Raw genomic sequence first — 26192 nt, forward strand, 5'->3', positions numbered from 1 at the left:
CCGAAGTCAGTGTTTCAGGAACCATCATCAATTCTCTTCTCCCACAACACTCCACTTATTTTTATCTTTAAGCTTCTTCCAGAAGGCCTTTTAGCTTGTTAATTGGTTTTTGTCTCTTTCCTCATATTTTAACCAAACTTTGCACCTCTATTATCTCTCTGACATAATAGCTACTAGCTCAGGTATCTATGTCTCTGACTAGATTCTAGTCTCTGGAAGAGTATGACTAAATTCTATTCATCTGTTCTAGCAACTAGCAAAGTACCTTGCACTTATCAGACAATCCACAAACATTTGCTAAATTGACCAAAAAAAAAAAAGTTTCAAGTGTCATTTCTGACAAATGCAAGATTACAAAAGATTTTAAAATAAATAGTTCTCGGGTATTAAAATCAAACAGAAATACACCCTAAGTTGAGTTAAATATAAGGATGAAATTTCCCTTAAAATTCAAATCCTACATTTAAATTCTTAAAATTTAATATTTAAGAAAACTTTGTTTCTATATATTAAAAAAAAGCTTTAAAAAGAATCAACTAATAAAAATTGTATCATTTTACAATTTTCTCTTTTTTCCTTAGCTGTCAGGAAATCCAGAGTCAAATTCAAGGAGGAAAGGAACTGGTGCACTCTAGTACCTTGTCACCTTTCCTCTTAATTCCATTTTAAATATGCCTGACTGTTGTTATTTTACAATTTAAAACTTAAACTTCACATATAAATGTAAAATATTCATTGCCACAGAAAGATACAAAGTAAAAGTATTTTTCTCTCCTCTGTCCCTGGTTTAGTCTTATATCCCAAAGAGGCCAGAGCTAACACTGTTAAGTGTTTCTTCTGTAGCCTTCCAGAAATATATGATGTACAATCATATTTGTGTTTGTGTGCAGGATACAGTTCCTCTTTTCCTCTTTTTTTTACATAAGTGGAGTCATACTCTACATGTGTCTTATTTTTAATTTATAATGTTTCATACATACAATAACAGAACTAGCATATAAAGATTTGTCTCACTTTTCTTAATGGTTGTATTAGACTACTGGTAGACATTTCATTTATTTTCAAGATGTTGCTGTAAAAATAATGCTGCAATGAAATTTCTATACGTATCTTTGCATACTTTATTAATTCAACAAATATTTACTGGGTACCCACTATCTGCCAGGTGTTGTTCTAGGTACCAGGAATAACTGAGCAAGACAGACAATAAACAAATAATACAAATAATTAAGATAATTTCATATAGTGAAAAATGCCACGAAGACAATCAAGAGTGACTCATGAAGTGTGTAAGAGAAGGTGACTTTTGAGCTGAGATTTGAAAGATAAGAAGCAGCTTGCCATCAGAAGATCTGGAAGAAGTGTTCTTAGCAGGGTAAACAGCAGAACAAAGGCCCTTGGCAAGAATGAGCCTAGCATATTTCAGAAATGCAGAGGAACAGTATGGATAAGAGGTAGGCAGAAGTCAGATCACCTAAGGTCTTAGAAACCTAGGAATATGGACTTTAAGTGTAAAATTAAGCCATTAAGTTAAAGAGTCTAAAACAAGGATGGAAGATCTGATTTTGCTAGTTTATCTTTACTATAAATTCCTAGAAAAGAAATGCTAGGTCAAAAGGTGTGTGGAATTTAAGTTTTGATAGATATTGCTCAAATGACTTCAAAAAACTGCTCCTATTTACATGCCTATGAAAAACAAATGTAGGGTGCCTGCTTCTCCAAACCTTAACAATACTGGATGTTACTTTAAAAATCTTAGCCAAGAGGTGAGAAATGATGTAAATTTTAACATCTTTGCCAACAGGTATAAAATTATTCAAATTTGGCTCCAATTTTATCTTTAATTTCTCTGTTAAGTATTTCTCAGTATGATATATTTTAATTTCTCTACAGTAGGAATTTGCCATGACTATTGGAAATAGGCCAGGTAAACAATATAAATAGAACAGCTCTACGACAGAGTAAGACATAAATACATAACTCACCTCTAGCACAGGAAGACTATATTGCAAAATGACAGTAGTTTATTATTCAGAAATCTCATGTGTTGTTACTCTTCCACTAATGCAAAATCTACCTACCAACAAAGTTAGTTCTATCTCTTTCTCACAATGCAGGAGAATTTAAAGGGAGCTAAATATACATCTTTGCATACCAGGTGGGCATATTTGTAGGATTCTAAGTTTTTAGAAGTAAATTTGCTGGGACAAGGATTTTTTGCAGTTAAAATATTGATACGTATAAATTACACTGTATTCCAAAAGGTTTGTACTCGTTTCTGTTCCCACCCTAAGTGTGGCAAGTAGAAGACGGTGGTGTCCTTTACATTTCCAATTACATTCCTAATTCTCTACCTCCTTAAGTTAGACGTCTTGCTCTCCACAATCAACATTTAAAAATGTAGAAGTTGTGAGATACAGATAATTACTCACTAAAGCAAGTATAAATTACTAAAGCAAAAAATCTTAAAATGAATTTGGTACACTTTTATTTGACCAATTGTATTTATTCAGGTGATACAAAACTGATATACTCAATGATGGAAAAAATACCAATAGAAATAACTTTTAAAATTTTCTTGCCTAATCACATCTGTAAGTCTTTCATAATAGTTTTTGATTTATTTTGAGACATGTAAATGAAAGATACTATAAAAATGAAAGCTACTATTACTAAGTACAGAAGAAAAAATTTAAATTTCAATACTTACAATCATCTAGATCTAGAAGTGAAACATCTTTGGTAAGAGGATTTCTATCTTGCTTTGTTTTGTTTTCTTTCTCCTACAAAATAATAAATATTTCATTTATTGCATGTTCTAGTTAAAAAATCTATGAAGCAGTTTTTAACACTTCAAAACAAACATTTTTTCCTTTGCTTAGTTTTCTAAGAAAAAAAATCAAATTAAGCTTCTATATGGTTATGTGAAATTTTTTTTTGAATCAAAATTTTTATTTTAGTTGGCACGTGGTATTTCTTCTCCACCATGCAAACTGTTAATTTAAAATATTTTTTATTTAGAGATTATAAATGACCTTCACAAGAAAATTTAAAAGTAAATTTTATAATCTGACAACTTTTTGCTAACATAAAAATCTAATGTGGCTCTTTGGTAGAAAATGTACAAACATTCTCGAAAATAATTTTTGAACAAGTTGATTTAAGAAAAAGAAATGCTTGAACAAATACATGCTTAGCTCTGAAACTGTCAATGGGCTTGTGATAGATTAGCCTTTCTGAGATGTAGTTTGTGACAGGCACTGTACTAGGTACTTTATATTTCAACACTGGGTTGCATCAGACTTCTTTTGCCAAAGGTATTCGTTAAAATCTATAAATGATATTTTCAGGCTCTTGCTCTTTAGGGTTGAAAAGAATTCATTTACTTTCTTTTCTGTTTTCCTTTGGGGAGACTAAGTATTCAACCATTTCTGCACATAACGAGGGCTTCCTCCACCATAAATTTGCTTATTCAGTCTACTATATTTTTGAAATGTGGATACCCATGGACTAGATCCCTAAGCCTGAGGTATTCACAGTTCGGTTAGAGATTCAGAAAAGGTGCGTAACCTTAAAAAAAGAAAGAAAAGAAAAAAGAAAAAATAAGGCACAGTACTGGGTAGTATTATAAACAATTAAAGACCAACAAGGATTAGGATATTAAACAGATGTATCTGGGTCACCGTTACTTACCTTTATAATGTGTACTTTTTTTTACATTAAACCTCTCAAATTGAAGGCCAAAACTTTTTTGCCAAAACATTTTTGTTCACTTATTCAATCATTCATTCATTCAATACATGTGTATAGAATTTTTAACAGATTCTGTGCTAAGCAATGGAAGTAACACGGCCAAGACAGTCTAGTCCCTGCCTTCAGATAACTTTTAATCTACCAAAGGAGTTTATATCTTATTGTTAATGTAAATTATTACAAATATTTTGAAGTGTTCCTCTAACTACGGAAAGGTATCACTAAAGCAAAATGTACTTTACCATCATTTAAAGTCTACATGGTTTAGAGCTCTTACAACAGTGCATATACATGAACAAAAGCAATACATCAAATAATACATCAGGTAACATTTTAAAATGATTTTAAGTCCTGCTTTTTTCCCTTATGCCAATATAAAGAAAAATTATTCTCAAGGATCATATAATGATACACATTACTAAAAACATCAGCATTGATTTTCTTCTTCAAAATATTTATTTCTGCCACTGAAAACTCCAAAGCATCTAGGTGGTTTTTAATTTTCATTCGTTATTTAATAACAAAACAAATAATGTTTGCCCCTCTCTCCATACCTGAAATAAATAACAATTCCTTAGGATTGGGAAAAAAAAATGTTAGTTTTGAAGGTGAAATGTAAAAGTTGCAAGTAACAGAAACAGGTTCAGAATGAATATGCCATCTCAACAAGAATAACATTCCTGTGAAGAAAGAACATATAACAAAAAGCTTATCACCATGTGACTTATCAAAATGCTATGCTGAGCACAATGAGTGTAGCTTCCTATAAGCTACAATGGTGCATGACTGTCTTTATGGAAATGTAACCTCCCCACCTGAAAAATAAGAAACCTATCAAATCAAGACAAAGTTAAAGCTGGAGGCAAGTCTATATACCTTATTTTCTACTTCACAGCCAGGAGTGTGTAACAATATCTATTAAACACACATCAGGTCACATACAACACAGGACAGAGCTGCATGTGAAATTGGCATACTCTCCTATTAGAAGCCTAAAACAAAAAGAAAAAAGGCTCTCAAAAGGACAGAATTTCATTGACTTTCTGAGTAAAGCAAATAACCAGTGACTGAAATACAACATTAGCAATAGATAATGGTCATTTCTACCGAATTGAAAAAGCCTTGCATTCCAAATCAAGGCTATAAAAAGCCTCATGATGTGTTTGGCATTCCTCTTTTATATTTCATTTTTCATTAAAAAAAATCCACAGTAAGTTCAAAACATGTTCATACTTAAAGGATCTACTATAAAAATAAAAATCTGAATTCTAAACAAAGAAGTTAAGAGCCCTATTCCATCAAACATTTCTCCATTTGCAATTCATCTTGGTAATAGAGACAGAACCTGGGTAAATGCATATAGGACTTGAGGCAGGAGATTTTTCTTGCTCAATGCATAATTCATGTGCTCCGCCTGCAAAGTGTGTAAAATGAGAATTTCACACCGCAGCATGAGCCATGGAGCTGCAGAGAAAAGGCAGATGAAATCATATTTTACTGTGTGAATTTTATTTCTTACCCTCCCAATATTTATACAAAACCATCACTGACAAACCAAACACACTGACAGATCACCCACTGTTTCCATTGTATTAGTACTTGAGAAGAGATCAGGCAGAAAGATAGACAATTTGTTTTTGTATATTTTTTAAAATAGAGGATTAGGTTTTTAACAGCTGAGTGAATGTATTAGACTTTTATAAGGATAACAGTAACTGATCTTAAAATCTCACTACAAAAATACCTAGTTATCAATTCATCATCCTCAAATCTCCATTTGTTTCCATGGTATTCGATTATACACCTCAACACATCAACATTTCCAAAATGAAATACAAAGTCACAGGGTTAAGAAACTGATTTCTATTTAACATATTTCATTTTAAATCATAAATAAAAGATCCTGGAAATACTTATTAAGCTCCAAATAATACAAACAAAAAAATGTAATAATATATCTTGTAAAGATTTTTTAAAAATCTATTACGCATGTTCATCTTCATGCTGATTGGAAAAAAAAAAAAAGCAAGCAGTAAAGATCTGACACAAAAAGCATCAAAAAATACTTCCTAAGAGGAAACCATTATAAAGAGGTTTGAAATTTAAAACTATAAAACAGGATAAACGGTATGTATAGATTGTCAACTCCACACTATGGTTTGAAACCAACAAAAATTCAAGGCTTATTTCTAGCCTCACAGGGCAAGATTTGCATGAAATATTTTCAGTTAGAATTACCAACCAAAGACAATTTAATGACTCTCTTGCCTTCAAGTCATCTAACACATATGATTTTACAAATCTGAGGCTCACACTTACACTGTGCTTTAAAATAAAAGTACACTGCCAGCAAATTGAGACTTCTATATAAGTTAAAAAGAAGTCTAAACTGTTAAACAAATCTTCCCTATTAGATTATACCTACTTCAATAAGAAAGATTGCTTAATGGCATTCACTTTGATTTAAAGAACTCAATTGAAGTGAAATGATATTTCCGTTCTGAAGAAATTAAAATATGAACTAAATTGGAAAAGACATAAATTGAAAGAGGCCAGCCTTTGAATTGTCAGAGTAAAAACCAATATTCTACAATCTTCACAGAAGTTATGTAATTGCAGCAATCATAAATACTTGGAAAAACACAAGTAAAATTTGTTTCCTACTTCACAAATAGGGCAGACAACTAATCAGAAAATAGTTCCTTTCACTCTTATCCACAATCTATTCAAACCACATCCCATATTTACTTTATACCCAAGAATTTTTCACACAGTAGATCTTTTATTGAGGCGTATCATAACATTTACTGACATCTGTACACTAGTCACAAAACCTGTGACCACTCCATGGAGCACGTAAAAGATTTAATTAGCTTCTTTGCACCTCTTAAAAAGGGACTAGCAAAGTTTTGTGAGATCCCTATAATGTGTGATAAAAACCACTGACAAGAGCATCTCAAACACTGCTAGGTACATATAGACAGTACTATTTTTGCCAAAGCCAGTACACATAGTAATCTTTGATTCAAATATGGAAATGCTCTTAATGCTATTAGGTGCAAGTATATTAAATATATTTATTTTTCCATCGATAATTATGCTTTATACAGTTTATGTAATTAAAATGCTGTTAATATTTATAAGGAAAATACATAAAATTATTCACAATAAATTATAATTATGACTTAAAATTTTTATTTTTTTAATCACGGCTTATCTAAATCTTCAGCAGTTGGCGCATAGACACTGAAGATATAATCAGAACTACTCCATCACAGTTAAGGTGTGAAGAGTGGGACTAACAAGGTGATGGTGGAAATAACTATAGTCAGTGGGAGCAGTCTAACTTACTGGCTGGTAATAAAAACACTGAAGCCTGGGTTCAATAAAGAAACAAAAAACCCTGGCAACTTAAAAAAAATATTTTAAATAAAAATTTTACCATCTGCTCAACACATAATTTTAACTACAAGCAGAATATAACTTAATTATATCAGTAAAACACAGGATAAAGTGATATAAATCTCTTCCTGATTTAATGTAGCCTGTATTACTAATTCTTTTCTCCACTCTTCTGTGTAAAAAAAATTAAAAAAAGAAAGTTTCCTAAACACAGTGTGAAGTATGTGAAGTACTGAAAACACAGAACTATTAAAACTAATTTTGTTACAGGTATCATTTAGGGCAAAATAATTAGTTCATAAAAAGGATTAGACTCACATTAAAATATTTATTAAATTTGGTTCAGAAAAGAACATCTACAAAGAAAAATATGCTTGCCCATCAAAATAATTTTAACTGAAGAGAAAGATAATTTTCTTCAGTCATTACTGACAATATCTGACTTCAAACGAGGACATCTCCCAATCAATAACAGAAACAAACATGACACCAGAATGTATGACAGCAGTTTCGTGTCTTATGGATATGCTAGGGTATGGTGCTGAATGACAAACACTTTCGGAACATAAACAATTCAGCAGTGGTTCTCACCCTCTTGACTGTCCCTACACCATTCACATGAGTAATACCCTCTAGTCAGTAATATCCTTCATTCCATGCAGTCATTCTCAGCTAGGAGAAGTGGAGGGACTACCCTTGGTATAAGGCCACTTTCTCCTCAGCTTATATTTTCTGTAATAAAAGAAATGATGTAAAAGGAAGAACAAAGGCACAGAAACAGAAAAGCATACAGCATAAGAACCACAAATAGTCCACTGGGATTGGAACACAAAGAAGGTTAAGACTGGAAAGGTGGGTTTGGACATGCTAGCCTGAGGAGTTTACTGAACTCAAATGACGATGAGGCATCATTATAGTTAACTTTGACATTAATCTGGCAGCTGTAGAGAAGGACTGGGGCTGGGGAAGTGTCTCAGGATGACCAAAGGCAATGGTCTATGGGCAAGGTCATGAAGAGCTGATCTACAATGGTGGTGGTAGGAGAAGAAGAAACAGATATCAAAAATAATACACAGCATCTCTCTCTTTTTTTTTTTTTTTTGGCGGTACGCGGACCTCTCACTGTTGTGGCCTCTCCCGTTGCAGAGCACAGGCTCCGGACTCGCAGGCTCAGCGGCCATGGCTCACGGGCCCAGCCGCTCTGCAGCATGTGGGATCTTCCCGGACCAGGGCACGAACCCGTGTCCCCTGCATCGGCAGGCGGACTCTCAACCACTGCGCCACCAGGGAAGCCCCACAGCATCTCTAAGACTTGGCAAGTGTGTACACATATAGGATGAGGGAGGGGTCAAGGACAATTATGGGTCTACAAATCTGGGAGAACATAAAGCATGCTGGTACCAAATGACAGATCATGTCTTTGGGCTATATTAGGTTTGGGAAACCAGCATTTCCTAAGAGGTCTAAGAATTTGGTTTGAACTTGGGAAGAAAAGTTACAGTTGTAGGGATTTAGTTAGAGATGTTACCATGGAAGTAATTCAGATAAATGTTTTAGCTGAGGCTACAAAAGTTAATGAGGGACTTCCCTGGTGGCACAGTGGTTAAGAATCCACCTGCCAATGCAGGGGACACGGGTTCGAGCCCTGGTCCGGGAAGATCCCACATGCCGCGGAGCAACTAAGCCCGTGCGCCACAACTACTGAGCCTGTGCTCTAGAGCCCATGAGCCACAACTGCTGAAGCCCACACACCTAGAGCCCGTGGTCCACAACAAGAGAAACCACCACAATGAGAAGCCTGCACACTGCAACGAAGAGTAGCCCCTGCTCACCACAACTAGAGAAAGCCCACACACAGCAATGAAGACCCAATGCAGCCAAAAATTAATTAATTAATTTAAAAAAAAGAGTTAATGAGTCTCACAACAGTAAATTGTAGAGGAAAAAAAGTACTAAATTAATTCATATCAATTAATATTTTTGAAAAAAAATGTGTACTAGTAAGCACTAACTTCAGGGCAATGTTCACACTTGGGTGTCAGAAGGAGGTAAAAAGTGAGGCAACCAAAAGATTAAAGGGTCAGAAAAGTCAGAAGAAAAAGGATGCAGAGAATTTCAAGTAGTATGGGAATAGTCATATAAAAAGACAGAGAAGGATAAACTAAGAGAAGGTCACTGGGTTTGGAAAAAGATCACGGCTGACTTTTTCAGAGAACAGTATCTGTAGGAAGCGATAGGAGTAGAAACCAATTTAAAAGGGACTAAGAAATAATTGGGTTAAGAAGTAGTGGCTGGAGAATATCTAGATTCTTCTTCTGAACTCTCACTTTCACACATTCTCTCTTTCTCTTCCACTCCCTTCTCCTCTCTTTAAATGCTAGGAAAGCCTTGAGTGCTTTGGTTGGTGCAGGAGAAATTAATGAAAAAAGAGATTGAAGGCACAATGGACGCAGATGATTATCCACAAAACAAGGCCAAAAGGAAACAGGACTTATTCTCGGCTATGTGGATAGGGATAGCTTACTCAAAGCTCCATTCAAAGAAAAAGGAGGAGGGTAAATAGAGATTGTGTGTCAGATAGCACAGAGGTAGGATATGCTTACAGTGAATGTCAGCTCAGTCTTCTGCAAAAAGTAAATGGGATCACAGGCTGCAGGTAAGGGGTCACACCTGAATGTTAATTCCTAACTTGAATGGTATAAAAAGAATTGGAAAATGCAGGAGACACAAGAGTTACAAAAAATTTTCGGTTCCTTTTAGCATTGGTGTTCTGTAACTCTAATACTGTTGGTCTCTCAGGGAATTAATGTTCAAGTTAAAAAATGTTAACACTGCTGTTTTATATTTATACAGGGCTTTACATTGATCTTTCACATTTGATTTTTTGTAATAGCACTTGAAAAAAGCAGAGTAGGTATTAGCATTTCTACTTTATAGATGAGGAAACTGAAGCATAAAGATATTATCTTCCAACAAGGAGAACATTATACCTATCTCATAGGACCACCATAAAATGAACTGTTTTAAAAGCCATATATTCAAGATACTCTCAAAGTCCCATTTTCATGCTTGATATCCCCAAAATACATTGCCCAAGTGAAAGAAAAGGAAAAGAGAGAGTAAAAGTATAGATTTAGTTGGGCTGCAGATTTAAGGCAGATGAGTTTTCAGCTCTAACATACTGTCATGCTAAATTAAGGTAAAGCACCCACCATCTGCCTTCATTACTCATAATTTAGAGCAGAAGCCACAACACTTGGTGCAAGGAGGACTTTCCTACAATTATAGAGTTGCCCATTATTAGAAAATTGGTACACTTGTAATTGCATGGTACACTTCAAATCACTCAGAAAGAAATAGAAAGAAAAAAATAGTTATGGTGGCACTTAGGTGGAGAATATAAATTAAAACAAACAAGCTTATCTGCCTGTTACTGACAGGAAAGGCATTAAAATATAGAGAAAATAAACTATATAAGCAAAACACACAGACATAAAACTATCAACAATGTGAGTAAAACCTGAATTTCTCAAGAGTCTTGGCTCACTGCATTACTTTGAAATTTTATACTGATTTTCTACAGTAAAATATTTTCAACTATTAAGAGATTTAATCTGATCATTGAACGCACCGAAGAAGAAATAAATTGAATCTCGAGCTGGGGTACCTCTGTGGCATTCTAATGGGGTCCCCTAAAGCCCAACACTATATAGGCACTAAAGTCTACAATTTTTCAACTTCTACAAAACTTCATAAGAACAACTCACTTTAATTCCACCCACTTCCCATTACTTAATTTCTTGTTTGGTCATTTTAAAAAACACAGATTTCTTATTCTGGGTTGTATTTTCAATTTCTAAAGTTCCTTTATTTTATTTATTTATTTAATTATTTTTTTAATAAGTGGTTTTTAAAATTTAATTAATTTTTGGCTGCCTTGGGTCTTCGTTGCTGTGCACGGGCTTTCTCTAGTTGTGGCGAGCAGGGGCTACTCTTCCTTGCGGTGCACGGGCTTCTCATTGCTGTGGCTTCTCTTGTTGCAGACCATGGGCTCTAGGTGCGTGAGCTTCAGTAGTTGTGGCACGTGGCTCAGTAGTTGTGGCTCTCAGGCTCTAGAGCGCAGGCTCAGTGGTTGTGGCGCACGGGCTTAGTTGCTCCGCAGCATGTGGGATCTTCCCGGACCAGGGCTCGAACCCATGCGCCCTGCACTGGAAGGCAGATTCTTAACCACTGCGCCACCAGGGAAGCCCTAAAGCTCCTTTATTTTAAATAACATCTTAAGCTTTTTTAAATTTAAGTAGGAAAGAGAGGATATCAAACTCACTGTGTGGTAAGTTTTTATAAGAGGCCAGATTAATAAACCTAAAAATCTCTAAGATTTTTTTTTTTTTTTTTTTTTTTGTGGTATGCGGGCCTCCCTCTGCTGTGGCCTCTCCCGTTGCGGAGCACAGGCTCCGGACACGCAGGCCCAGCGGCCATGGCTCACGGGCCCAGCCGCTCCGCGGCATGTGGGATCTTCCCGGACCAGGGCGCGAACCCGGTTCCCCTGCATCGGCAGGCGGACGCGCAACCACTGCGCCACCAGGGAAGCCCCCAATCTCTAAGATTTTATGTGTATTTTTGAAAAATAAAAATCCTAGATTATATACTATACATAGATATGTTTTAAATATAAATTCAAGTTTCAAATAGGTTTTACAATATTCAAGAATATTTGAAATAAGGTAAGACAAATACTAGCTAATTTTTAAGCATGCTTATTCTTTTTTAAATATGCTTATTCCTTAACAATAAATCTCTGGATGGAGGAGGGCAATTATTACTTTGATGAATTTATTTTCATACTTGGCTACTCAAATGACATTAAAGAAATTCATGTTACCAAAACAAATAAATGAAAAATATAGTAGGTTAAAAAGAAACTGAATTCAATAAAGGACAAAGTGTGACCATATTTTTAACATGGAATAATACATTTATTTATAAAAACCACTGCATTTGAAACCTAGCAACACCATGATCCATTTATAGGCAGCGAATAATAATTAAAGATCAGAAAGATATGTATTAGGTCTGAATTGTGTATTAAAAACTACGCTTTTCCAATTCATGGTGTTATTTTTTGCTGCTAAGCAGACAACTTTTGGTGTTACAAATATTATACCAAAAAGCGTAACCATTCTGTTATAAGTGGTTCTTGCATTTAAATATATGGCTACTGCATTTTTATTAACTATTAAAGAATGCATACTCTTTAATTAAACCTTTAAAAATATTCTATTATCCAAATGCTAATATTTTTTTAAAAAGCATATTAGTCTCAATTTCTTATGATGCATGTACATTTATATTTCTTTGCTCAACACTATCTCTGTGACTTCCCTTTACTTCCCCTTTGGCAAAAGCCTCCCTTGCCACATCACAGCCAAGAACAAAAAAGTCATACTCATAACACTGAGGTCTCTAAATTTTGTTGGAAAGGGTTGAGGTTAAAAAAAGTTTCTAACTTCTCTGCAGAGTTGAATTATAAGGGAAGCGATAATCTAGAAAAAAGCAAAATAAAATCACAGGTGTGGATGAATAAAGATGGTGTTTATTTTAGTTGTCAGTGACATATTAAATTCCTTGCCTGGTTTCTTGATTCTCAACAAAACACAAATTTTCAGAAATATTTATTCATAATTGGGAAAAGACTAAAAGACTATTTATTTTCAGTTACAAAAATTTGTAATCTCTTACCTTAGTAACTTTTCTGGATTCAGATTCACTTTCAGATTCTGATTCTGATTCAGAATCTGAAGAACTGTCTTCTATTGAACTAGATTCAGCATTGGAAGAATCTGAAGTTTTAGAGTTTTCATTTTCCTTATCCACATCTTCAGAATCACTAATCAGAATAATACATTTTGACATATTAGATACTTATATAAACAAGTTTAAGTAGTTTGAAAAAACAAATGACAAGTGTTAGCATTTGTCCATTTTGCCTGTGAACCAAAATCTTTATAGATAAGTGTATTTCACTGAGAAACATTTCAAAATTTTAGTGTACAAAGACAGTAAAAATGGTTTTAAAATTCCAGAACATGTTAATGAGATAACGAGGAAGTAGTATTACCTATAACCAAATAAATCAGAACCCATTCAAAACTAATTATACCACATCACACACAGTTCAAATGCAAAAGGTTATAAAATAACACTGAATGATATAATAAGTAGAAAATAATTAATAATTAAATGTTTGATTTACCAGAAATACACATTAGGTGCTAACATTAACAACTTCAAAGATAGGCTGATTTTAAAATGTCGTTTCAAAATACTAAGTGTTCATTAATAAATTTAAATATTTATACATCAACTTCTGCTAAAATAGATTTGCATTTTATAGATTTTTCTGTCCAAGAAAATTATTAACATATGTCCCCTAATGTGACCCTTAAACATATTATATGAGAAAATGTTAACCAGTTCAAAACAGAATTCTTCTAATGTTCTAAGTCTTACTAAAAATGTAAGATAATCAGATATAAAGTTTTAAAATACCAAACGATCAAACCTAAGTGCTGATGCTATTCATTCATTTGTTCACTCGCTCCCTTACTTAACAAATATTTACTGACTGCCCACCATATTGTTGGCACTATGTTAGGTGCTAAGGATAACAGATGTTAGCAAGATACAGATGATCTCCATGTACTCCCTTACAGAGTCTACCGTCCATTGGAGTATACAGAGAAGTAAGCTGGCAGTGACAATAAAGCATGGAAAATAATAAGTAATAAAGTATACTGTGTCATGAGAACACCTGGAGGAGCATCTAAACAAACTTGACCGAGAGTGGGAACGCTTCTAGAGGAAGAGACACATGAGTTGAAAAAGAGAAATAAGGCAGGCAGAAGGCAAGGGAAGTAGGTCTCCAAGAAGAAATAACATGTAAGACAGCCAAAAGGTCTTCTCTCAGGGGAAAAGAGATGCCTTGTGGTCTTTTTTATTTGCTCAAATTTGAAGGTCTAGTTCTCTTTACCGTGTATTTTTGAAAAATAAAAATCCTAGATTATATACTATACATAGATATGTTTTAAATATAAATTCAAGTTTCAAATAGGTTTTACAATATTCAAGAATATTTGAAATAAGGTAAGACAAATACTAGCTAATTTTTAAGCATGCTTATTCTTTTTTAAATATGCTTATTCCTTAACAATAAATCTCTGGATGGAGGAGGGCAATTATTACTTTGATGAATTTATTTTCATACTTGGCTACTCAAATGACATTAAAGAAATTCATGTTACCAAAACAAATAAATGAAAAATATAGTAGGTTAAAAAGAAACTGAATTCAATAAAGGACAAAGTGTGACCATATTTTTAACATGGAATAATACATTTATTTATAAAAACCACTGCATTTGAAACCTAGCAACACCATGATCCATTTATAGGCAGCGAATAATAATTAAAGATCAGAAAGATATGTATTAGGTCTGAATTGTGTATTAAAAACTACGCTTTTCCAATTCATGGTGTTATTTTTTGCTGCTAAGCAGACAACTTTTGGTGTTACAAATATTATACCAAAAAGCGTAACCATTCTGTTATAAGTGGTTCTTGCATTTAAATATATGGCTACTGCATTTTTATTAACTATTAAAGAATGCATACTCTTTAATTAAACCTTTAAAAATATTCTATTATCCAAATGCTAATATTTTTTTAAAAAGCATATTAGTCTCAATTTCTTATGATGCATGTACATTTATATTTCTTTGCTCAACACTATCTCTGTGACTTCCCTTTACTTCCCCTTTGGCAAAAGCCTCCCTTGCCACATCACAGCCAAGAACAAAAAAGTCATACTCATAACACTGAGGTCTCTAAATTTTGTTGGAAAGGGTTGAGGTTAAAAAAAGTTTCTAACTTCTCTGCAGAGTTGAATTATAAGGGAAGCGATAATCTAGAAAAAAGCAAAATAAAATCACAGGTGTGGATGAATAAAGATGGTGTTTATTTTAGTTGTCAGTGACATATTAAATTCCTTGCCTGGTTTCTTGATTCTCAACAAAACACAAATTTTCAGAAATATTTATTCATAATTGGGAAAAGACTAAAAGACTATTTATTTTCAGTTACAAAAATTTGTAATCTCTTACCTTAGTAACTTTTCTGGATTCAGATTCACTTTCAGATTCTGATTCTGATTCAGAATCTGAAGAACTGTCTTCTATTGAACTAGATTCAGCATTGGAAGAATCTGAAGTTTTAGAGTTTTCATTTTCCTTATCCACATCTTCAGAATCACTAATCAGAATAATACATTTTGACATATTAGATACTTATATAAACAAGTTTAAGTAGTTTGAAAAAACAAATGACAAGTGTTAGCATTTGTCCATTTTGCCTGTGAACCAAAATCTTTATAGATAAGTGTATTTCACTGAGAAACATTTCAAAATTTTAGTGTACAAAGACAGTAAAAATGGTTTTAAAATTCCAGAACATGTTAATGAAATAACGAGGAAGGTAGTATTACCTATAACCAAATAAATCAGAACCCATTCAAAACTAATTATACCACATCACACACAGTTCAAATGCAAAAGGTTATAAAATAACACTGAATGATATAATAAGTAGAAAATAATTAATAATTAAATGTTTGATTTACCAGAAATACACATTAGGTGCTAACATTAACAACTTCAAAGATAGGCTGATTTTAAAATGTCGTTTCAAAATACTAAGTGTTCATTAATAAATTTAAATATTTATACATCAACTTCTGCTAAAATAGATTTGCATTTTATAGATTTTTCTGTCCAAGAAAATTATTAACATATGTCCCCTAATGTGACCCTTAAACATATTATATGAGAAAATGTTAACCAGTTCAAAACAGAATTCTTCTAATGTTCTAAGTCTTACTAAAAATGTAAGATAATCAGATATAAAGTTTTAAAATACCAAACGATCAAACCTAAGTGCTGATGCTATTCATTCATTTGTTCACTCGCTCCCTTACTTAACAAATATTTACTGACTGCCCACCATATTGTTGGCACTATGTTAGGTGCTAAGGATAACAGATGTTAGCAAGATACAGATGATCTCCATGTACTCCCTTACAGAGTCTACCGTCCATTGGAGTATACAGAGAAGTAAGCTGGCAGTGACAATAAAGCATGGAAAATAATAAGTAATAAAGTATACTGTGTCATGAGAACACCTGGAGGAGCATCTAAACAAACTTGACCGAGAGTGGGAACGCTTCTAGAGGAAGAGACACATGAGTTGAAAAAGAGAAATAAGGCAGGCAGAAGGCAAGGGAAGTAGGTCTCCAAGAAGAAATAACATGTAAGACAGCCAAAAGGTCTTCTCTCAGGGGAAAAGAGATGCCTTGTGGTCTTTTTTATTTGCTCAAATTTGAAGGTCTAGTTCTCTTTACCGTGTGTGTGTGTGTGTGTGTGTGTGTGTGTGTGTGTGTGTGTGTGGGTGTGTGTGTATTGTTTTAAAAATCCATTTAGTTAAAAAAAAAAAATCTACCTTGTGCCAAAGAGTATTAGGCACTTCATAAGCAGCTATCTAATTCAGATGTTCTAACATATTCTTACTGGGTGCATTATTATCCTATAATATTCAGGAAGGTTAAGTAACTTGCTCAAGGACACATAGCCAGGAGGGGTGGAATTGGAATTTAAACTCAAGTCTGTCTTACTATAAAGACCATATTTTCTCCACTACCCAATATGAAAATACTTTGGAGTATTTACCTTCAATGAAAATACTTTGGAGTATAAAACTCAAAGTTAGGGCTACCCTGGTGGCGCAGTGGTTAAGAGTCCATCTGCCGATGCAGGGGACATGGGTTCGTGCCCCGGTCCGGGAAGATTCCACATGCCACGGAGTGGCTGGGCCCGTGAGCCATGGCCGCTGAGCCTGCGCTCCACAACAGGAGAGGCCACAACAGTGAGAGGCCCGCGTACCACAAAAAAAAAAAAAACAAAACAAAAAACCCCAAAAAACTCAAAGTTAGTCATAAATTGTTATGATTACTAAAGGGTGGTTTTGAAGATACTTTAAGCCCCTTAGCTTTAAAAAATTATCATATAGTTATACTGGCAAAGTTTTAAAAAAAAATTCTAAGAGACAAGCAGAAAAACACACGGCGAGGGAGAGTGGTGAGGCAAGGGAAGAATCGATATTTCCCTGAATTGAATTTTGTGGAGGAAATATGATTGCTATTTATTAAAAATGGAGTCATGGTAACATCTCAGAGCACATGTAATTATATTTGATGACTAAAAAGTATGTTGTTGTTTTTTCTTCCCCTAGCAAAGAATGGCAATTTATTATCGCCCATTTAATGGTTAAAACATGTACTTAAAAATACAAGGTTTAGAATGTATCTGAGATTTCCTTTCGTATAATAAACAATTTTTAAAAATTCAAACGGGTTAAAAAAAAGTCCATTTCTGAAGAAAAAAAAGAATGAAACTAATACAATTTATGATTATAAATTTCTAGTATATTGACTTTTGCTATTGGAAAGGATATTTAGTGCACTGAACATAATTTCCCTTTCTAAGAAATAAGACACTTTTTATAAACTATGTAATTATAGATATTGATATTAAACTAGAAGCACAGAACTTCTAAGAAAAGGCAACCACAAACCAAGTAACTCGCCTGCTGCAACAAGTGAATGATTCTGAATATATTTAACTTCTAGCCTTTAAGATAAGATTTTGAAGGTAAAAGTGTTATTTTGCTTTGCATCACTCAATTTTGACGGGTAATTATTGTTTACCTTACTGCTTAGAGTTTCAGATGTTAATCTAATGAAAAGAATTTACTGGTAACTAGCTTTTTAACTTTGCAATGATGAAAAGCCTGTATTAATTTAACCTACAGATTTCATTTGTTCTGAACAGGAAAAACAATATAAATCACTTTTAAAATCATTAAATCCTGACTTAAATTAATAAAGTCATAATTAGAGCATTATGCTGTGTTTGTTATGGAAGTGGCAGGGCGAGCTGCTTTAATTACTGTCTGTAATAAAAGGAGCAGAGAGCGTACTGCGCCCCAATCAGTGCTGTCAGCCAAGACTGAGCTAGGCTGCAAGCTCATCAAGTGCGCAGGCAGCAGGCTCCCAGGGAAAGGGCCATCGTGTCTGCAGAGGCCACTCACTGACAGCAGTGGGGAAAACAGACTCAGATAATCTAAGGTATCAGCCCCAATTACTCAAAATTTTAATGACACTTTAATACATGATAATGTTGTTGATAATGGGAGATCTTAAAAAGTGCTAACACTTAAATATCTTATGACCGTCTTCCTTCACAGCCCCTGACTCTAATATTTGGATCATAATCATTTTAATATAACATTATTTAGAAAAATCAATTGTCTTAGTTACATAATGGCAAAGTGTTGAAGGATTTAATTTTCACCCTCAGCAAAATTGCTTCAAAAGGTAATTAAGTGTTTCATACCGACTGCTTGATCACTTAACTCAGCCTTCCAAGGTTACACCAATTTTCAAAATGTAACCCCAAGATTTTTTCAAGTTCAAAATGAAAACTGAGCATTACAAGTAAGAGAATAATATGAATTAGTATTTTAAATTAATATCTGTTTGGGAAAAAAAACCACACATACACACACACTTATTTTCTCACTCAATGTTAGACCAGGGGAAAAGACCACAGAATGTTTTTGAAGGAAATTCTGACAAAATAATTCACCTTTTTCCTTTGGTTTTGGAGTTCTTCTTGGCTGCTCTTTTGTTTTCTGCCTCTGACTCACTTCCACTCTCACTCTCATGCTCACTGGAGTCCTCACTGCTGTCTCCTTCCTCGTCTGGTTCCCCACTTTCACTTCCAGATTCACTCTCTGAAAAAAAGATATCCAGATGCTTCTTGATTTATACCCATTTAATTATACATAAGGACACAAGTAAGTGTCAACATTCATCACAAATGAAACCAGATGCTGAATTTTAGTTTAGTGGACCTCAGGTGTTCCACATTTCCTATTTCTGCCCTCTGGTCACTTAGACTCCTGAACCCTGCGGCAGGGTAAGCATGGCGGGACTCCAATGCACAGAGAAGGCACTCTGCTAGTGAGTGGGGAAAGGCAAAGAAAAGATCAACCAACTAAACCAAAGTGAGCCTATCTTGCTTTTCAAACACATAAGTATTTTAGCTATGGCAAAAAGTTTTTATTTAAAGAATGATTATGAGGATGATATAAGAATAAAGAAATAATTTTAATTCCTCTACTTATAATGAGAAATTTTATTTAGAGAAAAGGAAAGGATTGTTGAATTTTCTCATGAACCAATTTTGAGAGGGAAATGAGTCATTCAAATTGTCTTCAAAAATTCCTAAATTCAGAGGGTGACGCAAGAGGGAAGAGATATGGGAACATATGTATATGTGTAACTGACTCACTTTGTTGTAAAGCAGAAATTAACACACAATTGTAAAACAGTTATACTCCAATAAAGATGTTAAAAAAAAATTCCTAAATTCAAAGGCAATAAAGCAACATCACTACTTAAAAAGCACTTATTTTAGCTAGTATAGGAGTCTTCCGTAGGTCAAAGAAATGATAAAGTTACACTGAGGCACTATAGTTAAATGTTTTATGAATAAATTATGGTATACTAGGGCTCTTTGCAGAAGTGATACATATAGTATATTTATGTGTATTTTAAACATGATGCATAATTTTTTACTAGTTGAAATGATTATAGGTGCAGAGTTGTATCCTAGATAAGAGGACAAACTGTTGTCCCGGCCTATGACCTATCTGATGAAATGTCCTCAGGCAGGAACGTAACCTCTAGTTAAAACAGTATTCTAATAGGTAAATAATAGCTACTTTATGAGGATTAATTCATGTATCACAGCGAAAAGCTAGGAGTGCCTATATTCTTTTGGAAGAGCTTGAAGTGGTTATAAGCATGAGTTGTCAAGCTGGAATGTCCGAGTTCAAACCCTGGCGCTGCCGTGTACCAAGTTGTAAGACCGAGCAAGTTATTCAGCCTGTCTGGGTCTCAGTTTTCCTTTCAGCAAAGGCTACTTCAAAGAGCTGTTGTGAAGATTAAATGATTTGAAACCTGTAAAGGTGATTAGGACACAACAGTGCCTGCCACATGGTAAGGCACTCTTTATCGTCAGCTTTTACAAAGAGCAAAATTTATTTTACCCAAACTTTACAAAGGCAAAACAAAACTGCTGAATAAAAATATTTTGAATTTGTTGTGATATCAAAGTTAAGCACACGTACATATTAACTTAGATAAATCGTTTATGCTATAAATAAATAAATAAATAAGAAAGTATAGCAACTAAGTTACTTTCTCATGTTATTACATGGGAGTTCAACATGAATCTGGGTCCAGTTCACTTCAGGCATTGTTTAGAAAAAACTGGTAACTTCTAATGAGAAAAGTTCTCTCTTTCCTCTGGCAGCCAGAATGGAACTCCTGCCATATGACTCCCTATTATAAGTACTCAGATAATCCCATGAAAAGCCATAATGTTAACGGAGTATTTCAAATATGTATTGAAAAAGGTTAGACTCTAAACAGACAGGAGCTTGTAAATAAATGGGATGGAGATAAGTATCTATATGAAACACTCAACTACACAACATATCTTTCTCAATGGTCTATATCATTCCTGAAATTCCATATTTTTTAGCATTAACTCTTTGGATTGAAGTAATTTCCCCCATTTTTCAGCGTATTACTTCAGAAGGTAATGCACCACAGATTAACTTATCAGATACTGAAAACAAAGATTTTGACAGGGGAAACAGAGGAAAAAATGAATGAATTACCTTAATGTCAGGTAATGGATGACTAAGTAATAGTGAGCAGCCCTGGCTTCCCAAGGAATAAAGGTTTTAAAAGAAAGAGATGTCATTTAGTCTTGGATCAGATAAGTTTACTAGGTTAACTCTTAATAAGAGTATGTAACTCCTATATATACTTTATTATGCAAATCACTCAGACTTTCAGTATTGAAGAGACTTAAAAGGCATCTAACTCTACCCCTTCATTTATCAGATATAGAGAAGCTAAGTGCCTTATTCAATTTGCCTGGCTAAAACTCAGGACTTCTAGATCCTTCCTGTTTAGTATTTTTTTCATTGCATGTGGTTGCCCTCAGTCTTTTTAGCTCTTTGTTTCTTTATAATACACAAGAGATTTATTAATTTTAGCTTTCATGTAGAAGTAAAAGAGTAAAAAATGGATATGAACAGACTGCTCAAGGTTAAAAATAAACTTTACATTTTATTGGGGGGTTGGCCATAAAGTTCGTTTGGGTTTTTCCGAAGTAACATCTTACAGAAAAACCCGAACGAACTTTTTGGCCAAGCCAATACAAAAGAAAAGTTACTTTTAAAGGCCCCACTAAAGGCTTATCAAATATAAAATTACATTTTTCAATATGCTAATGAATATCACAGGCAGTGTGGGTTAGAATTCAGAAGAGCATGTGTTCCCGTTTCAATTATATCATTTATTAGTTGTGGGTCCAAGAGGCAATGTCAAATGAAAAGGCGTTAGAAATTACTTTGAAAACAGTGATATGTAAGTGAAAGGAATTATTGTAATGGTATAAAGTTCATTTAAACCACCTTGTTGAATATTATGTTCTAGGCCTTATTGGTCTATAGGAAGCACAGCATATAAGCTATAGTGAACAATGTTTTTCAATGAATTAAAACCCCACCACTGTCACTGCTGCTCTCAGAAGAGTCCTCCTCCTCCTCCGCAGATTCAGAATAAAATTTCTTATCAGGATTCTCTTTCTTTGCTTTTCCTGCTGGGGTCCATTCTTTTGCCTGATTAAAAAAAAAAAGTAAAAATGTAAATATCAATGAATTCTCATTAAGGGATTCAGTCTTCAGGTAAACTTAGTCATTCAGAATACTCTGTGAACCCAAAAGGAAGTTTAAAGCCTCAACAGAGAAGGCAACTCTGAGAATCCTGACACTGGTTTGTTGCCCTTTACCCCTAAGCAGAGGAACATAAACTCTCACTCAGAGCCTATTATATTAGATCAACAACATTGTTTTAACATATGATTTTAAACACTTGTGTATTTGTTGGTCTACAGAAGATTTAAACTAAAGTAAGATAGTCTAGAAGAGATGAGAGCAATTAGAGGCAGATACAGTAACAGCAGTAAGAAATTCAAGTTCACAGCTTGATACTGAGGTAAAAGAAAAAAAGAAAGAAAATACTCAGTGTAGGCAATAAATAGCCCGTACCATCTTCAACAGCCTGAACCCTGGGGTATCTTGGGGTTCTATCAAGACAGAATCTTGGCTTCTGTCTTTCTCTTCTATCCTAAACATCGAATGCATCAAGAAAGCCTATAACCACCACCTTGGTCAGAGCTCTCTCCCTCCCGGATTACAACAGTCTCTAACCGGCTAGGTTGTATCTACGCCCACCTCCCATCCCCCATTCCAAGTTGGCTCAACACAGCAGCTAGATTGATTTGATTAACTCTAGTCAAGTCCCTTTGTTTGAAATTCTGCAAAAGGCCTCCCATTCACTCAGAAAACATGAAGCTCTTACAGCACTCTGCTCAGCCCTACGTGCCTGAGGCCCTCTTGGTCCTCCTCCTGCTGCTCTCCCTCCTGCCTGCTCCCCTCCAGCCACTCCTTACAGTGTCTTCAAACACCCCAGGCATGCTCCCCTCTTCAGGCCTTTCCCCAAAGCTGTTCCTACTTCCAATATCCTCCCCCACGTGACTTGCGTGGCTCATTCCCTCACCTCCTTCAATTCTCTGTACAAATGCCACCTCAGGGAGGACCACTCTCCTTAAAATTCCAACCTCCGATGCCTGGTACTTCTGATCTTCCTTTGCTCTAGTCTTTTTTTTTTTTGGTCACAGCACTTATTACTTTCTAACATACTATTGTATACAATTTATATATTTAACTGTCAGTCTATCCCTGCTAGAATGTCAGCTTCTGGAGAGCAGAGATGTTTGAATATTTTGTACACTGATATATCTTAAATGTGTCTGGCACAATAATCATTAGTTGGGTGACAGCACCTTAAAAACTTTAATATAGTGTATTAAAGTAAAAGAAATTTTTTTCATAAGTGTGACTTTGATTCATTAAGAAAAAATTAAATCATGTTTCATACACTCTCTTTTAAAGGGCAAGAAAATGTGTATTTTTTAAAAGGTCAAGAACGGTTAAGACTCATTTATTTATCACACTTTTGAGCTTCTACTATGTGCTAGCCTGCGAGAGTAACATTTTGTTGTAAAGAAATTTATAGTAGGACAGAGGTTCTTATTCAAGACGGGTTCTCAGCACTGGATATATGTCAGAATCACCTGAGAATACTTTTAAAAATACTAATACCAACAATAAAAACACTAATACTAAAAAAGCTAATGCTTGGGATTCACTTCCTAAGATTCTGTTTTAATTGGTCTGGTGCAGGTCTGACATAGGTTTGTTTTGTTTAAAGAGCTCCGTATGATTATAGTGTACAGCTAGGTTTGAAAACCACTGATCTAGAGGGCTTATGGGCTTAAGATATGTTGCTTAAAAGGATAAGCTTCAGTAACTTGGAAAACTACTATCTGGACAATAATAGAAAAATAAGTAAAAATTACTCAAATATATTTGAATAAGATACTAACATAAGATCAGCAGTAGTCCTTTCTTTTTTTAATGTATATTTAAAATGCTCTGTCCTCCAGTTACAAATAAAGATAGTATTCTATAAACAAATTTCTCCTATATTTAGTGAACAGTGAAGTTCATATTTTTCTTAAATCCAAACAAGTAATATTTTTCTGAAGGCTAGTAAAAAGTGTGTGAGGTCAATTTATAGGAAAAAAATTACTTAATTAGACTATGGCTTTCAGGGTAAGACTGAGTCAACATATAAGGAAAATCAGGCTCCTATGCTCAAAGGGGTATATTATTTTGACATGGCCATGGACTCTCTATTCATGGAGTTTTAGGTTTTAAAGGGTAAAGACTAGCAATAAAAATATTTTACTTTTTGTTATGGTCTTTTATGACTATGATAATTGTATCATTCTAAGCAAAAGAAATAACACAGAAAAGAGAAGAGGAAAAGAATAGCAAGGCACTAATTTGAAAGTTCCTATGTAGGATAAAATACTGATAGTAACTGATAGTAGATGTGTTTATAAAGCAAAATACCCTTGATATGCAAAAGACAGTTTTTCTGTAACTGGGGAGAAAAGAATTTTCTAGAACTAAGCAAAAAAAAATTATAAAAAATCTTGAAAACTTACTGGTGTCATAATATAAATATATATCATATCTGATATCCTGGAAATGGTAGTATGCAATGCAAAGTGACTTCTAGTGTCAATATGACTAGGTTTCATGTTGTTTTGATTAAAATATCAGATTATCTAAGCCTAGGCCATTATTCTTACTAAGATATATTTCATAGTAACAAGATGTGACCCTGTAAGATCACTTTATAGTAAAACTAGGATAACACATGTATTACGTGCATGAAATATTGACGGGACTTTAGAGGGGTGAGGTAGAATGAAAGACTATGCGAACAGTACTTTCTGCATTGTCGCAGCTGCATCTTATAATAAAACTATGTGCATTATTTTTATATTTACTTGAGTCTCTATAGTATAATTTTAAGTCAGTATGTCCAGAGACCAACAGACTGAAACTGTTTTCTGCATGGCATCAACGGAGAGTGACAGTTTTTTCCAACCAAGTTCTATCCATTATCCTCCATAACAAGCTACCAATTATTAATTTTCACAATGTAGTCATCAAAATGAAAAAGAAATCAATTTGTATCTGTTGAACTGGACAGGTGAAATGAATACAAGAAAATAGGTCGGGCTTCCCTGGTGGCGCAGTGGTTGAGAGTCTGCCTGCCGAAGCAGGGGACACGGGTTCGTGCCCTGGTCCGGGAAGATCCCACATGCTGCGGAGCGGCTAGGCCCGTGAGCCATGGCCGCTAAGCCTGCGCGTCCGGAGCCTGTGCTCCCCAACGGGAGAGGCCACAACAGTGAGAGGCCCGCATACCGCAAATACTGTCCCTATAAGATAGTTAATGCTTAGAAAAGCACATGAAAATAGAAGAAGCCAGCCAACCAACCAATCTATCAGCCAATATAAGGATACTGCTGAGACCAAATTAAATTGCATGGCATTGTTATTAATTTCTGAGATGATAAACTATTTTTATTTTACTTTTTTTGGTGGATTGGGGCAGCAAGGAGGAAGGATAGGGCAGAAGCGGGGGTAGGATAAAAGGATGATTCTACTTGGACCAAAACATTATGTACCCAACAATGAAAAAGGACAGAACCATAAAAACAACAAACAGACATAAGAAATTAGGAGAGACAGTATTTCTGTGAAAGAATCATAACAAAGAACATGCTCTTTGTATTCTGGCACCTGACCAAAAGTTTCACAAGTAAGCCAATTTTTTTGAAGAATACTTAACAGTAGTATGTAGATTTGAAGGGAAATCACCAAACTTAGTTGCAAGGAGGAGCATGCAACTTGTTTTTAATAAGTTTTATAATTTAAAAAATCATCTCTAAATAGAGATAATTTGTCACAGCATGAAAACAGTGGTGTTAAATACTAAGGATAGTACAGATTTGCAAACAAGCTCAAGCTTCCTCTCTCCTCATGTTACATAATAAAATGCAGTAAGAGAATGAACAATGGACTCAGATAAGGGTTGGAATCCCAATTCCATTACTTACTAGCTATGGGAACTTGGGCAATTTACTTAAGTTCTCTGAACCTTGGTTTCATCATCTGTAAAATGGGAATAACAATAACCATCACTTATAACCATTATGAGGTTTAAACAAGATAATGTTTATAAAACTATCAAAGTACACTCCAGGGTCTGCTAAATGGAGCCATTATCAGCTATTATTGCTCTTGCCACACTCCAAAGCCAGACAAGTTTGTGTACTTAAGAGAAATGTATTTCTCAAAAGAATCAAA

The 26192-nt window shown here is 34.4% G+C and overlaps 1 protein-coding gene across 1 annotated transcript in view; it reads right to left on the reverse strand.

Annotated features, from left to right (window-relative positions):
• AP3B1 (adaptor related protein complex 3 subunit beta 1) overlaps positions 1 to 26192 on the reverse strand; it is a 277730-nt gene that overhangs the window by 83730 nt on the left and 167808 nt on the right. The window contains exons 18-21 of the mRNA XM_007129837.4: positions 21911 to 22022; positions 18908 to 19055; positions 15314 to 15461; positions 2711 to 2783 (exon numbers count right to left, since the gene is read on the reverse strand). Of these exons, the coding sequence (XP_007129899.2) occupies positions 2711 to 2783; positions 15314 to 15461; positions 18908 to 19055; positions 21911 to 22022 (481 nt within the window). The remainder of the gene's footprint in view (positions 1 to 2710; positions 2784 to 15313; positions 15462 to 18907; positions 19056 to 21910; positions 22023 to 26192) is intronic.

This window comes from Physeter macrocephalus, chromosome 8 (assembly GCF_002837175.3).
Source record: "Physeter macrocephalus isolate SW-GA chromosome 8, ASM283717v5, whole genome shotgun sequence".
Taxonomy (NCBI): Eukaryota; Metazoa; Chordata; class Mammalia; order Artiodactyla; family Physeteridae; genus Physeter; species Physeter macrocephalus.